The sequence below is a fragment of the Lepisosteus oculatus genome, chromosome 7 (assembly GCF_040954835.1).
Source record: "Lepisosteus oculatus isolate fLepOcu1 chromosome 7, fLepOcu1.hap2, whole genome shotgun sequence".
NCBI classification, from domain to species: Eukaryota; Metazoa; Chordata; class Actinopteri; order Semionotiformes; family Lepisosteidae; genus Lepisosteus; species Lepisosteus oculatus.
Genome location: NC_090702.1, coordinates 45096370 through 45111320, shown reverse-complemented (window position 1 = coordinate 45111320; position 14951 = coordinate 45096370). Strand labels below are relative to the sequence as shown.

General features: G+C 38.0%; 1 protein-coding gene across 1 annotated transcript; it reads right to left on the bottom strand.

The window, feature by feature from the left end:
- Positions 1-912: 912 nt before the first annotated feature.
- Positions 913-14707, bottom strand: copg2 (COPI coat complex subunit gamma 2). The gene is made up of 24 exons (XM_006633278.3): positions 14559-14707; positions 13537-13589; positions 12955-13035; positions 12787-12858; positions 12338-12417; positions 11559-11634; positions 11213-11305; positions 10847-10933; positions 9859-10016; positions 9043-9176; positions 8330-8397; positions 6949-7137; positions 6762-6857; positions 6389-6632; positions 6097-6172; positions 5813-5916; positions 5006-5131; positions 4700-4768; positions 4460-4599; positions 3207-3378; positions 2815-2912; positions 2352-2490; positions 1986-2084; positions 913-1673 (listed from the first exon to the last, which is right to left on the bottom strand). Exons 1-24 carry the CDS (start codon positions 14593-14595, stop codon positions 1543-1545), a joined length of 2622 nt encoding a protein of 873 aa, XP_006633341.1. The 5' UTR covers positions 14596-14707; the 3' UTR covers positions 913-1542.
- Between the last annotated feature and the right edge of the window lie 244 nt (positions 14708-14951).

Here is a 14951-nt window from a genome sequence, read left to right as displayed (position 1 = left end):
CTACTGGCAACAAGTCTTCTGGGATAAAGTTGTGGAAAGTCATAGAGCAGGAGATGGATATGGAAATATTTTAAAAGCGTCAAGTATTCCTTGGACCATGGTCAAGGCGATTATTAAGTAGTGGAAGGTGTAGTACACAACTACAGTCCTGCCTAAATCAGGATGCCCATTCAACCTGGATGACCAATCAAGAAGTAGACTAATCAAAGAGGCAAATGGCAAAAATCTCATCAGAGACTGAAACACTAGTCAGGATAGAAGGGAAAAATAGATCGAGCAAAGTATAGAAAGCCCTTGAGGAAAACCTGGTGCCTTCCGCAAGAAAACTGAACCTGGGACGGACTTTCACCTTCCACAATGAGCTGAAACACACCCAAAGCCACAGTGGAGTTGATGAACAACAAAAAGGTAAACTTTCTCGAGTGCTCAGAGCCCTGACATCAAACCAATTGAAAACCTGTGGAATTACTTGGAAGGTTGTACAGTAGTTCACCAGCGGCCGCCTTGCACTTTGACTTAGCTTGAACAGTTCTGTAAGGAGGAATGGGCAAACATTGACAGATCTAGGTGTGCTATGTTGAAACAGACCTAGCCAAACGGCATTGTGGCTATAATTCAAGCAAAAGCTGCATCCACCCAGTACTAATTCAGGGGTGTGTAGACTTATCCAACCCTTTTTTCTAGGTTTTCATTTGTAATTACAAAAGCATTTTTCCCCGCTTGGAGGTTGTGTAATACAATGTATAAATGTATAAAGGTAAAATCTGATTTAATGCATCTTGATTTCAGGCCATTAGACAAAATGTTACATGTATTTACATATTTTAAGACATTAAAAAAAAGATGAATAATCCACACATAACTTTATGGTGTTACCCATCCACTATCATGAGACATTACTGCAACAAAGACTTAAGTGGTCCCATATTACAATTTATTAAGAAAAGCAGAGTAAGGACAAATATTTTAGCAAGGAAATTAAAGATCGCCACAGCATTCAACAATTACAGTTTTCATATATAGACAGGAGAAGCTCTCAAGATGATTCTTGAATGCAAACACATTTGTGTAAATGTTCTATTACAGATAAAGATTACACTAATGATAAACATCTGGTCCTTAATAAAAGACCCATTTAAATCTGTAAATATTGTTTTTAGGAAGGTGGCTGGGATGTCAGATTGAGTAGATTTATTATTTGGACTGCTTGTACTTGTACAGATGATAGTTTGTGCTGATGATAGATAATGGTGTTTGTGTTAATCCAAAAAGGCCTCGGCATATTTTAAACATTTTCCTAATGTTCTATCAATTTTAAAGCAAAAGACTTCATATCAATTTGGCCCAAAAGAGTTATTTAATATGCTGTGCAGGTTAACATTCTAGTTGAAACTTGCATTGTAGTCTCTAAAAAACAATTCAGACAAAGGAAAACATGAAAGAAACCATGATTGTTTATTTTAGCATAAGGGCTTGCTTTTCCTTAATGTCTTGGTATTTCTTTTTATCTGAAACGTGCATACTACCCTGTGCCAAAGGGACTTAACCCACAGAAGCTAGAATAACATCAACCGGTGTCTCTTCTTTGCTACGTACTGTAACCTGCATAGTTACACCATCTGCCAGGGCAAGCCTTGAACGCACCAGCAAGTCGTGACCGCCTCTGAAAACGCCTGCAAGGCAAGACAGAGACGTTGTAGAAAGTCCTGTCAATAATACTGAGCTCTAAGTTGCATTCAGTCACTGCAACAATATGTAAAAAATGACAGTTAATACAAAAGCATACTGAAATGTGCAAAATGTTTTAAATCAATTCTGTACTCAACTGTTCAGGCTACAGAAAGCAAGATAGTTGTAGAACCTTTGAGGTAGTCAGAAGTTTTATTTATGGTAATAGTTCCCCTGGAAATCTTACAAACAGAACACTGCATTCAAAAGATTTTCAATGAAGCCACAGCTTAAGACCCTAAAATCATATCTCTTACCTGCCAGGAACAGAACATGTGAGTTTTTGTTCTCAGGAACCTTGTCTGACCTCTCACATGGCTGCATCCCCAGGAAGCTAATGATGTTATTGACAGCCTCTGAAATGCAAGACAGAAAAGTCAACAACGACAAATTTGGATTTGTCTGAACTCCAGTGAGTATTTATTCAGGTTGAATAAGTCACACCTTTTACAAGTCATCACATTTCAGCAGATGCACTGTATATTAAGAGACGGACATCCTTCAGCTTTTTTCAGATTAATCATATGTTTTATAGTTCCTGGGAATACAATGCACACAGGCTGTCACATGTTAAAATCTCCGTTTCTAAATAAAGTAGAAAAGTCAAGTGTGTTAAGGGTTACCTTCAAGGGTTCTGACAGAGGCAAGAGCAAATGTTTCTTCTTTTTCAAAATCATCTCCTACTTCTTCCCAGGCGGCTCCAAAGTTTGGTTTGAGGACTTTTTGAATGTGGTCAGCGACAGTCACTTCCAAGTCTTCCAGCTACCAGCAACAAAAAACATAATCACTTCAGTTCAATTCAATAAATCTGTATTTTGTATCTGGTTTCAAAAGGACAAACAACAGATCTTTCACTCAAGAGCTCTCTGTTTTCATATATTCCCCAACACGAAGTATACTACAAAAAATGAATTAAAATTCAGATGCTTTATGCGCAATAATTTATACTATTATTGTGTAGCACATATATGCTGCATAAGTATTATGCTGGAAAAACAGCAGATAGCAGCCGACACAAAAAGGAGAAATATTTATCTGAACAAAACTAACCCAGCACGGACTTGAGAAATGAGAAATATCACTTACCACATATTCATCGTCATAACCGTCATCATCTGGTTCCCCGGTGTTTGGATCACAGTCTCGTACCAAATACTTCATTGTGCAGCTGAATGTGCAAGAGACTAAAAGATGAAAGAGGACACAAGAAAAAGATTAGAGGAAGAATGTTTTCTCATTTGAATGAGAAAGTGTGAAGTTCAGAAGACTTAAAATTTACAGCATGTAAAAGCTTAAAGCACAATTAAAATATTACCAAAAAAGAAGGCTTATATATCACCGACAGGTTAATTTCTTGTATTAAAATGCACTTTACTGCTGTAGTAGTGTATAGAAGTAGTGCATACAGTAGCAGAAAGTAAGTAAGAAAAAGTAAGAAAAATGTACCCATATCCTTGATAAGAATATTAAGCTCGTACCTGCAGTAGGATCATCATCTGGAAGTCTGACGAGAGTGTAGCACGACCCAGGCTGGCTGTAAGGAAGATTAGGTGCTGGCACGTAATGCACTACTTCATAAGCTTCTGAAGGCTCCATCTGAACCACAACCTTCTGCAGGAGCTGGTCATTCAGAGTGTTTGTGCAATCAAACTTTAAGGAAAAAAACAGCACATGAAAAATTAGGATTCTGAAATATGAAAATTAAAGGCACTACAGACAAAATTTGTATTCAAATACTTTTGATAAATTTGAATACCATTTTTACTTCCCTGACAAACTTGAGTAATAGGGTGGTTAGAGCTAAAGGAAGGTATAATTCTCAGGCAGTGAGACGTTGTTACCATGCTAAATGCGTTAAAACAGATCTGCTTGTGCAAAGCAGCACAGTAAAGTAAGATGGCATCTTTCACTGGGAACGTCAAGCAGTCCAGCCTGTGTACAAGACGGTACTATGATTAACTGGTACTTCAAATAATATTCAAAAATCAGTTCATGCTATACTGTAAAATACTAAAATATATTTCAAATTTAAAACATGACAACAAATTGGAATTATTCAACATAATAATGTGTTGTTTACAGGTGGTGCAGTGGTTATCATTGCTGCCCTGTGTTCTATGCTAGACCTGGGGTGCTATCTGTGTGGAGTTTGTACGTTCTCCACATGTTTGCACGGTTTCCTCCACGTGCTTCAGCTTTCTCCCACACTCTAAAGACGTACTGTACTGGGAGGTTAATTGGCTTCTGGGAAAAAAAGCCCTGGTGTGAAAGTGTGCATGCCTTATGATGGACAGCTGTCTCATGCACGGTGTACAACGCCCTGCACCAGTTGCTTGCTGGTATAGGCTCCGGCTTCCCAACAACCCCGAATTGGATGAAGTGGTTAAAAAACAGATATACTGTTTATGAGCTCTGACTACAGCAGTAACAGTTCAACTGACTGCGAGCACATTTTTTCATATATCTATCTGTGGCCAATGTGCATATTGCTGTTCAACAGATCTGGAAATGACTGGATGAAAAACCATCGGTAGCACTGTACATTACTTAGCAGCATGACAAAGCAGGTTATGTTGAGGCTGCAATGCATGTTCCTTTGTGGTTACCAATATAGTTAATTTTTAAACAATTCATTCACAAGCAAAGAAAAAAAAAATTACATGCTACTTGGAGAACAATGCATCTCCATTCAGTTTGGGAGCGGTGTCTCTGAAGGCACCGGCAGACCCACCTGGAACACCATGTGATTTGTGAAGGTGTGCTTGATGCAGCGAACCACGTATTCCGTCTCGGCCTCCGTCAGCTGAACCGGCTCAGAGGACTTGAACAGAGGACCGAGGCCTTTAAACTCGGGAATAGCGGCCAGTTGTTCTGGGAAACGACAAACACGTAAAACACGATGGTTTCATCAACTAAAATGCCACAAAACATTTTGAGTCTTTGAATTTTAGAAATCTAGCAATGCTCATACCTTGGTATATATCTTGACGGGAAGGAGCCACCTTTTCTGGCAATTTACTGGTAACCACAGGAGCGATTTCTAAAGAAATAATTAAAAAAACAAATGTATGAAAACCAAGGCCTAAACATGAACACCAAGGCCTAAATGAAATTATTCATATTAAAAAGATGCAATAACATAATAGACGAAAATTAAAAGCAAAATACAATTAAGGATACAATGAAATCTAATAGTACCACACTCATAACTACTGACAAATATTATTAGTATGACATGATGTGTTTGTTTCTTCAACAAGAGGAATGTTTCATTTACCTGTTTTCTGTTCAGTGATTGGCGCTGTAGCCAGTGGAACAGTTTTCATGTCAAACGGTTTCTCCGTGGGCTCAAGGGTGTACTGATGAAGGGATTTCTCCAGCCCAGGGATAGATACAGACAAGCCTAGAAACAGATTTCAGACGTACATGTACTACAGAGAGCTGCTCATCCTTTTAATTAGTGAAGACTATGTGTCTTTAAGCCATCCATTCAATTAAACGCTAGAATATTCTCATGATAAAACTCCAAAGCAGTGTGTTTATGGGAAAGAAAAAAACACTGAGCTTAAAACAATACCTTGGATTGTTTTATTACTTGATTTCAGCAGGAACATCAAATGAGAGAATCCCAGGTTTCAACAATTTGCATGACAATTCAACTTAAATTATGTGGCTTTATGCATGTGGGGAAAAAAGTACATATAAAAGGTCAAGAAGCTTCAGAATGGTCTTCTACTTATAGCTTCATTTTAATAGACTGACACTGTACCGACCAGACACTATATATGACAGACATGAAAAAACATTAATGGCAATGAGCACTGTGCTGATGCACTGCAGCCTGGATGAATTTGTAGATGCTAACGCAAGAGTACAAAAAGCCCACTCCACTGCACATAAACACATACAGATAGAATCTGTGGCCAAGGAGAACTGCATTATTCAAGAGCATGTAAATGGCTTTAAACACTTTTTGAAAATGAAAGAATATCAATTTTTGAGTAACATCCATATGCTAAGCATCCTATTACAACACCGTAATAATTACAACAAATGTTTTGGATGTAAACAAAAAATACCTTACCATTGAATATGTACGCAGCATTCAGAGCTTTCTGCTTCTGCTGAAGCACATTCATGTAGAAGGTAGCTCTGTCCCTAACCTCGTCATCACTGTCCATCATACATCTGCAACAGCAAATATTCCATTTAAATACAAATACAAAACTCTGGATGATGAGGCAGACACACATGTTCCTAAAGGAACAAGTACTAGGTTTATTCTATGCTGAAAACAGAACAGAGAAAACACAACGTTTCGGCTGTGATAGGAACATACGATCCTATACTAGTGAGCTGTATCCTCACCTTTGTAATAACACAAGGACACTGGGGAGCAGGTCATCATTCTGAGCACCAAACTTGGCCAAAGCGCTCACGGCAGCTATAACAGGAAAAGGAAGACTGCAGATTAAAACTCAATACACAACTTTACAGAACACGCACAATTAGGTATTAAGAAATGAATGAATGAACTGAAATTAAGAAGATTAAGAAATGAATTGAAACTCAAAACTATTAATGTTTGTCGTGAAGATTCATAATTTAACCCCTATTTATTCTTTATTTGACAGCAGACGTTTTCCAGAACACTGCTTACCTGCGCGTACAGCTTCGCTTTCAAGAACAACTCTGTTAAAGATGAACCGGATGTATTTGGAGGGGGTAGGGGTCCTGGGTCCCTCTTTGCCCAGCAGATGGAGAATCTTGGTCGCCAGGACAGTATGCTCACAGTCCTCTATGAACTCGCACAGGTGAGCCAGACCAGTTTCTTTACTCTCTGGATTCTCCTCAATGATGCTGATGATACAGTCCACAATGGCACGCTTGTAATCAAATCCACCCTGTAAAAAACATACGCAGCACAAATGTTTCTTAAAAAAAGACTTACTGTAACCGGATTACAGAAAATATGGAAGTATCTGCTAATATAGGGCTAGATTAAAAAGAAACCTGAATTAAGTGTGACTTACATCATCTCTCAGCATGTTGGACAGAAAGTTCATCATCACACTGTGCTTCCGTGGATATTTCTGACAGAGCGCGCTAATAGCTTGCACCACTACAACCTAAAAAAAAAAAAACATCGACAGCGTTATTTAATGCCTTGTCAAGTTTCCCTCTGAAATAAAACTGTGAAACAAAATTAAATGAAATCACCTTAAACTCATCGGATATTTCTGACACAAAGGAGGAGATCTGCTTCATGAGCCTATCCACACTGCTCTCACTCCCCGTCTTTAGCAGCGTGGTAATGGCCAGGGTTGCAATGCTGCGGTTCGAGTCAGTGATCAGATTCTCCAAGTCTAAGTTACAGGCAGTGACTGCTGAAGGATGTTTCATTGCAACCTAAAGAAAAAAAAACATATCCATGGGTCACTTTTAAATGATATCTTCATCCCAGATGCCTGCTAAGAAATGTCCTGGGTCCTTCCTAATACCTCTTGGTACCTTCTATGACGGTCACTTATAAAATAGCATGCGCAATACAGTTAAAGCTTTACCACCTAACCTTTTGCTGACCAGCATGTTCTACTAACCGGTTATTCTCTTCATAAACTGTCCTTTATTATCTGTGAATATTTCTGGTTATATCCAGGTTGCATCTTCTGTTGCTGCTGTCTTTCTGTAGCCACAACGCAGATCTAGTGTATCATCTTTGCCTAGTTCTAATTTTAAAATAGTTACATCATTGGCCATGTGTGCATTTTCTGGAATAATTTCTGCTGTATGTTCGGAGTGTTATCCTTTTCGTCAGGTCAGAAAGCGTTCTAGTGATGCTAAAAACCTGTCATCGCTTTTCTTGAACTACAGTTGTATAGTAGAAGAATGTACTGTAGAATACACTGACATTTTAATAATATAATTGTATTATTACATTATTGTAATAATAATAATAATAATAATAATAATGAAGATATCAATTGTAAATGCAAATGTCAAAGTGTGGTATGTTTTGGAAATTTCATCTTGCATTTAGGTTGTGCAAAACAGGTTTACTGGTAATGTGATATGACTTGATGCACTTGATGGATATTGGACATTAAAGCTTTCACAGTAGCAGTGCTGGGGAAAATCATTTTTTAAAGTAATCAGTTACAATTCCAAGCTACTTGTTAATTTTAAAAAAGCAATCCCTTAAACAAGAAGTTGGGAACAAATTTTTAAATTTAAATTTTACACTGACCTATGTAGTATGTTTGTAGTTACTACATTATCTCTTTCAAGCATTTCCCCCCAACTTCTTAACTAAAAGAAATTCTTTAAACAAATGATGTAAGGACTTTTGAAGGTTTCCCCAACACTCTATAAACGCTTGTAAGAGTTGTGAAAATAATACAAGCTTTCAATCAAATAAATTTTCAATGTTAAGTTTCAGGATCATTTAAGATTGATTTAAATATCTATATTGCATAATGTTTTTTGAACAATCGAGAAATCTTTCAAGAACCTTCACATATACAAGCTGTAGAACTGTCAAAGTCAATATTTATGATAAAACTTCAATCATGCTATTCTACAAAGTTGTCTGTTCTCATACCTTATTAAGGGTTCTGACAGCTGCATAGCGCAGAGCAGCTTTGGGAGAACTGCAGAACAGCTGAAGCACTGTTTTAAAAAAATAAATTTAAAAGCATTAAAAGAGAGCCTGTTGAGAAAAATAATTTCTGAAAATCTGAGAAGGCAAGGATTTATTTTTCTATGGCAAATTCAGCACAGGTGACACGAGTTTTAAACCAACAACTCATGTTCAAAAATCTACAACTCTTCAGGCTAGCCCCCAATCTCTCTATCAAGATTTTAGAAAAGTGGATTGATTTTTGCTTTTCATATCCCAGTGAATTTACAACACTGATTTGCAAACTACAAACTCACTTAATCAGTGGCTTGACTGAATCTCATGAATAAAACTGCGGCAAACAGTACAGAAAGATTCAAAATGCAAACAATCTGTCTACCAGCAACGTATTTCTATGATGACAAATATTGTAATAAAACATCCAAGAAATAATGAAGACTAAGCATGCATCCTATAAGAAAAAGGGGTTCCAGCGGGATTTCTGTCTCTACTAAGGCTATAAACAGCTCCTCACCTCAGGTAAGCATTAAATTGATCTAATTAAGGATTAATTAGATCAATCTAGCCCTTTCCACAAGTTCAAGCAGATGTTTTATGGAGGGATCTGATATTTTAAGGGGAAGCAGTGGGGCCCAGCATGCTGGCTAATTACATACGATCATCTCAGAGCTCACCTGAGACGGCCGGAGCAAGCTCTCTGGCAGTGCAGTTGGGCAGGTGCACAATGGCTGAAGCTGCTTCATAAACCACCATTTCGTGCTTGTTCCTCAGGCAGCTCTCGATGAAGTCGAACAAAGGATTGTCGTGCCTTTGAAAGAGGAAATACAGCACGGTACTTTAGGTTGGGGTGAGAAGAAGAGGGCTTTTACAACAATAGAGGAAGATGCTTTAGAAAATATTCACACGAGGTTGGAATGAAAAGAACATAACCTTTTTAGAAATGTTGTTGACAGACTTCAGAGCATCCCCCAAAGGACAAGGCGATAAAATAAAAACCATTATTTGGCAGTTTATTTGTATAGTCTGTGTAAATAACTCTGAAAACATTCCATGATGACTAGTTATAAGGGGTGCTATATAAAAATAAAATTGAACTGGACACATTGACCCAGGTAAAGATAAACTGAAATGCTGCCAGCCCTTTTTAAACTTAAGAACTTTAGATTGACCCAGGCATATGAAAGACCTTGAAGACTGTGGCTACCCTCTTCTGTCCTTCCACTAACTTTCTCTTTTCCCTTCAGTTCTCTCTTTCACACCAGTTTTCCTTTTTTTCTACCCCTTTCTTTCCATTTTATATTACTGTTAGATTTATACAGTTTGTTTAGCTACCAAGTCTGTCATGCCATGATGATGGTTTACATTAGTTCATTCCTTTATTTTTACAAGGAACCATGTAGTATTGTTTGTTTTCCTGAAAAAACAATCAACAAATTGGACATAAATAAAAGCAACACAGAAGGAGCAACTGAACATACAAGAACACTCACCCTCCGTCTGCCTCCTCCAGGAGCCGGCTGGCTATACGGATCAGCATGCAGTAAGCAAATGGGGACTTCAGCCCAGACTTGGTGAATTTGTTCAGCATTTTGGATACAGCAAGACGGTCGTTTTTTCTCAGGTGGTACAAAAGACCTAATGCATGGTACTACATTGAAGAAAATAATTGATTAATCCCCGTTTTCGACTGACAGACATTATCAGCACAATACACGGCTGTCAGGAACCGGTCACAAATGAAAGCACATTCATGGCATACTTTTATTGATTTTAAAGATGTCTCAATGCTCCATATCAAAAAGAAACAACTATTTTAGAACAGTGTGGGACATATGTTTAAGCAAACATGGACATGTTGATGATTAGTATGAACAGGGGTAAAATGTGCCTGTGGGTTCTCCAAGCTGACTGAGATAATTGTGAATTGCATTACAGCCTTCTTCCCCCATAAAATAATCCAAATCAATAATTAATTAAAGAAAAATCTTAACCAAGATCAGCGAAAACAGGAAGCACTACTCTGCTCAGACAAAACCGATTTTAACTTCACCTTCAGCAAGTTGCTCAGAAATCATCTGACAATGAATTACTGATTGATACCTTGCACATTCCTGATTTAAACTCTTAACAGTGTCTTAGAAGCAGACAAACCTGCAATTGCAATAGGCGAATAATACAATAGCCCCCAAAATATGAACTTGTTGCTAAGCTGTCTTTTTCAACCTGCATCAGTCCCATCTGATCTTTGAGAAAAAGGGCTCTGAAATTCAAACTACTATTTACTGAAAAGATACAACATGGAAATGTCTGTATAGTCCCCGAAGTTCAGGTTTTAAAAGACCTCATACCATCCTTACACTTGCATCTTTTCATTCCTATAGCTTATTTTTGGAGTCAGTAGTATAATGCACAATTTAGTCTTATCTTATAAATTACATTACAAGAGTCGAAATTAAAGCAGTCTAAACTGCAGATTACCTGAACCATGATGTTGTCACTAGATGCAGCCTCCTGAGCCTCATTTACCCATCGCTTCACCACATCATAGCTCATCTTCACCATATGCTGCAGGAAAAAACCCCGAAACATTTCACTCAGGCACAAGAGCTGATTAATGCAATGTGTGATTCCAGTCACTACATGCATGAATCCAGTCAAGAAAAACAGTAAAAGTAGAAAATGGAAAAAATAGGAGTGACAGCACACTATAACCATAGGCAAAATCTAACTTTAACAGATAAACATCTCCAAATCGACACTATAAAGTTGTGAAGGCTTGTGCCAATAATTTTAAATACAACAAAGCATGACACATTAAATGTAGTGAAATGCTGAATCTCTTACCAATGAGGACACCAATGCAGAGCTGGAAACGCTGGGAACTTTGTCCACAATGGCCTGTTTCATGTACCTCTCAATTGCCTGTAACATGGTAGTCTGCAAAACACAGCACATGCATACCACTGAAAAACCAACCGCACATCTGCATTATACATATATCAATTTGATACAAAAGGAAAGTTCTGAAGAACCCATTGGAACTAAAGAGCAAAGCAATTACTAACAAAAATCAAGTACAAACCATAAAACAATGTTAACTGAGTGAATAAAAACTATCCTCTGTTCTAGCTTTTATTTGAAGATCAAACGGATCGGATTTAAAAATGGAACTAACGAGAAATTTACTCACATCAGTGATCCGGCACAGAGCCCGGATTGCTGGTCCCCTGTAGACATCTTCCTTTCCAGTCATGTCCTTGGTCAGGCTGGAAGGAAATACAGTTACAGCATCTATACATGTGTAAGAAAGCAGCACAAACACCTCCAAGGAAACCTGACTCAAGGTAATAGAGCCGACTTATCACAAAAACATACAGCTGAGAAGAGGCGATATGGCGCAAACTGCTAAGCCAGGTTTAGTAACAATGATCCTAAAACTCCAACAGAGCTACTCCTGATTTTCTTCAGATTACATAATATTCAATTAGCAGAAGATCTAGTCTGCCAAACATGAGTCAAAGTTACAGAAAAGAAAAAAAGAAATTATCTAAACCACACTGCACCAAAAATATTTTTTTTTGCAAATTTCTGCCCATATGTGTTAAAAATGAAATCAGAAATATAAATGATCGAGGCATGAAAAACATTGTAAAAATCAATTTAATATCACTGAAAAGAAACTTGCTGGTTTTCATGCACCAAAATGCCACATTGATATTCCTAGAATAGGAATAAGAAAATGAAAGTGTGTGCTAAGATCATTTTGGGGGAACAGTGTGAAAGTTTGCATTACGTCTGCTGAAGGTTCCTAGACAAACCTTTCTAAACCCAATATAGTATAATATGAGCAGTGTGGCTTAGTGAGCTAAAACTACAGTGACTATGGCTTGCAACCAAGCGCGATTATTGCTGAAGAAATAAAAACTCTGCCCAGACAAAAATTAAACAGACCTCAGAGGTCATCATTACCTGCTTGTTACAATAATCACATCCTCCGAGATGTTTGCCATCTCTTTAATAGTCAGGTAACACATCCTTCTTAGTGTTTGCTGCGGATGGAAAATGATGGGGATGAAAAAGATACAACAAGCACAGAAACTAAACAAAGAAATAACAGATCATTTTATAATGGTAGTAAAAATAAACTCTTATAAATGTTTCAAGTTACCATAAAAGTGTGCTTTTAATTTCATGTGCACTGACACCTTACACTCGCCATGCCAATTCTGAAACAAAATAATTCAACATAAAAATTTCACTGCATATCTTATTCTCAATTGTAAGATTTTTAACAATGCAGTATGCAATGTACTGTATGTAGTTTATTCATTTCTATACTGGTTGACTGAACAGTACTGTGCGCTATGCACTTTTATCACTACATGCCCCTGTAGATACTGATTGTAAAACAGATTTACATCATTGGACTGGAATAGCCTGGTCATCGCAAAGAAAGCTTCCGTGGCTTCGGTGGTTCCAAAATGTTCCCCCTTAGAAAACACAAAAGAAAATCTCAGATTCAAAGACACCTTTCAGTTGACACTTTTCACATCTTGAATAAAAAGGATAGCAAAGTGCTGTCTCACCTGGTTGAGAAGGTAAATGATCTTGGTGAGGATGTGGAGGCATCTTCTGGGGTTGATCGGGGTCTCGTTAAAAATACGAGCCTATAGACGAAACCACAAATCATACGTCAGAAAAGACTGTACATAGTGACCAAATTGTTTTTATTTTCAAGGGAAAGGGGGAAGAACAGATATCGGCAAAATTCTGTTTTGAGTTCTCTGAAAAGATGTTCACAGCATCAATTGATGTAAACTTACCAACAGCTAATGCATTTTCACTGTTTTAAGATCATTGATAATAAATATAGCACTCAACTGGTTTTCATACACTGAAATGCCCTAATGACATGTTGACATTCAAGCCAAAATAAAAGGCTATAGTCTTTACCATTGATTATACCGGTTAAGTCCCATTCACACATTCTCATGAACACTGACCAAAATCAAAGTATCCTGCTCAGGGGTACAAGAGCAGCACCCCACCTATATATTAAAGCATAACTTTATATATGAAATAAACATATATATACTGTATATATATCCACCCAGCATCTCCCACCCGTAGCCCCTACCACATAAGAAAGGAAAAATATTTATCAGCACCTCCTGTAACACAGCACTCTTCTCCAGATGCTGGAAAGGGTTTGAGCCACTTCCTGTATGAATTATAAGAGATTAAAAGAGTTTAGAATAGTTTAAGGTTAGTACAGCTACTGAGATTTTTTTCTGCTACTAAAAATGGGTTCTACCACTTAAGCGTCAGAAGAAACACGCAGTACTGTTCGCTGCAAAACATCAACTTAACCTCAGAAGAAGCACTCAGAGAAATATTTTCCAAATTAACCCGATTTCGTATTCGCTTTTATTGGAAAAAAAACTATTTTCCTACAACGATTAAATGCGTAGGGTCCTGTACAGTTAATTGAAGTAAAATGTGATTTCAAAATCGAGACTGCCATCAATTAATTAACCCACAATGTCCATCACTTAGTATGCATAAAAGCGTAGTGCTAAACTTCAAAACAATGTCAAAAGAAAACGGCATTTTTAACATGCCAGAGTCTTCACATCGTTATTCCTTACTTCTGCAATCCATTCAGACTTCGATAGCTGAAGAAAAACACCGATACAACAGAATGGAGCCACCATCATACTATTCCTATTTTCAATGTTTTCAAATACTGTCAACTACTTTTGCCCACTCTGGACGTTAAGGATCACAACCACTGCAACACAACAAACTCTGCACGTTAAGCGGAAGATCAATCACTCGCAGGTTACTTTATTTCGTATTTTGACTGACTGAGCAAGCGTTTAGGGTACTTATACTGTCCTGTTCTTATTGAGTATAAAACAGACGTCAGAAGCATAAGACGCGTACAACAAACACGATAGACATTGTACCGTTTGCATGTAACACGAAGTATATGCAGGAAAAACTGCCCACTCAATCTTAGACTTAAAGTCAAAGATTGGGAAAACATAAATAAGAAATCCTGATCGTTTGTCTTGCGGCCTGCTGTTCTCCACCTGAGACATCTTCCTGGAATGTGCTAGTCTTTGCAGCTGTGATAAATTTCCCACAAATCTCACGAGGTCTAAATGCATTCAGAAACAAAACTCACCGGACTCTTCGTCCTTCTTGTCGAATTTCTTTATCATCCCTGTTCTTTCTTTTGGCGATGTCGAAAAGACAACTGCAGTCAACAGCAGGAGTTGAGCTGCCGGAATACAGTTCCACGTCACTCTGCTGGCCAGCCACTCACCCACTCCACGTCGGCGGAAACTGCGTCACGACCACGGCGCGCAGCAGCGACAGAGGAGGGAGGGGGGAGCGACGTGCTGGGCAGCCGAGTGAAAACGGCAAATGCGCTTTTTATTTCAATCCTTATGGAGTGAGGCGTAGCGGATATGTTTAAGGCCTCCTAATTCATAAATTGTGGGTTCAAGTCACTGCTGCAGACGCTACCGTTTTTATCTTGAGCGAAGTACCTAATTGCTCCAGTCCACACTCATTT

Coding starts and splice junctions, on each gene's coding strand:
- copg2 (XM_006633278.3), bottom strand. CDS start 14,595: ATGATAAAGAAATTCGACAAGAAGGACGAAGAGTCCG. Junction 7,138..8,329: donor CTGTCAGAACCCTTAATAAG/GTATGAGAACAG, acceptor TTTTTTCTTTAG/GTTGCAATGAAACATCCTTC. Junction 5,917..6,096: donor GTCCTTGTGTTATTACAAAG/GTGAGGATACAG, acceptor TTGCTGTTGCAG/ATGTATGATGGACAGTGATG.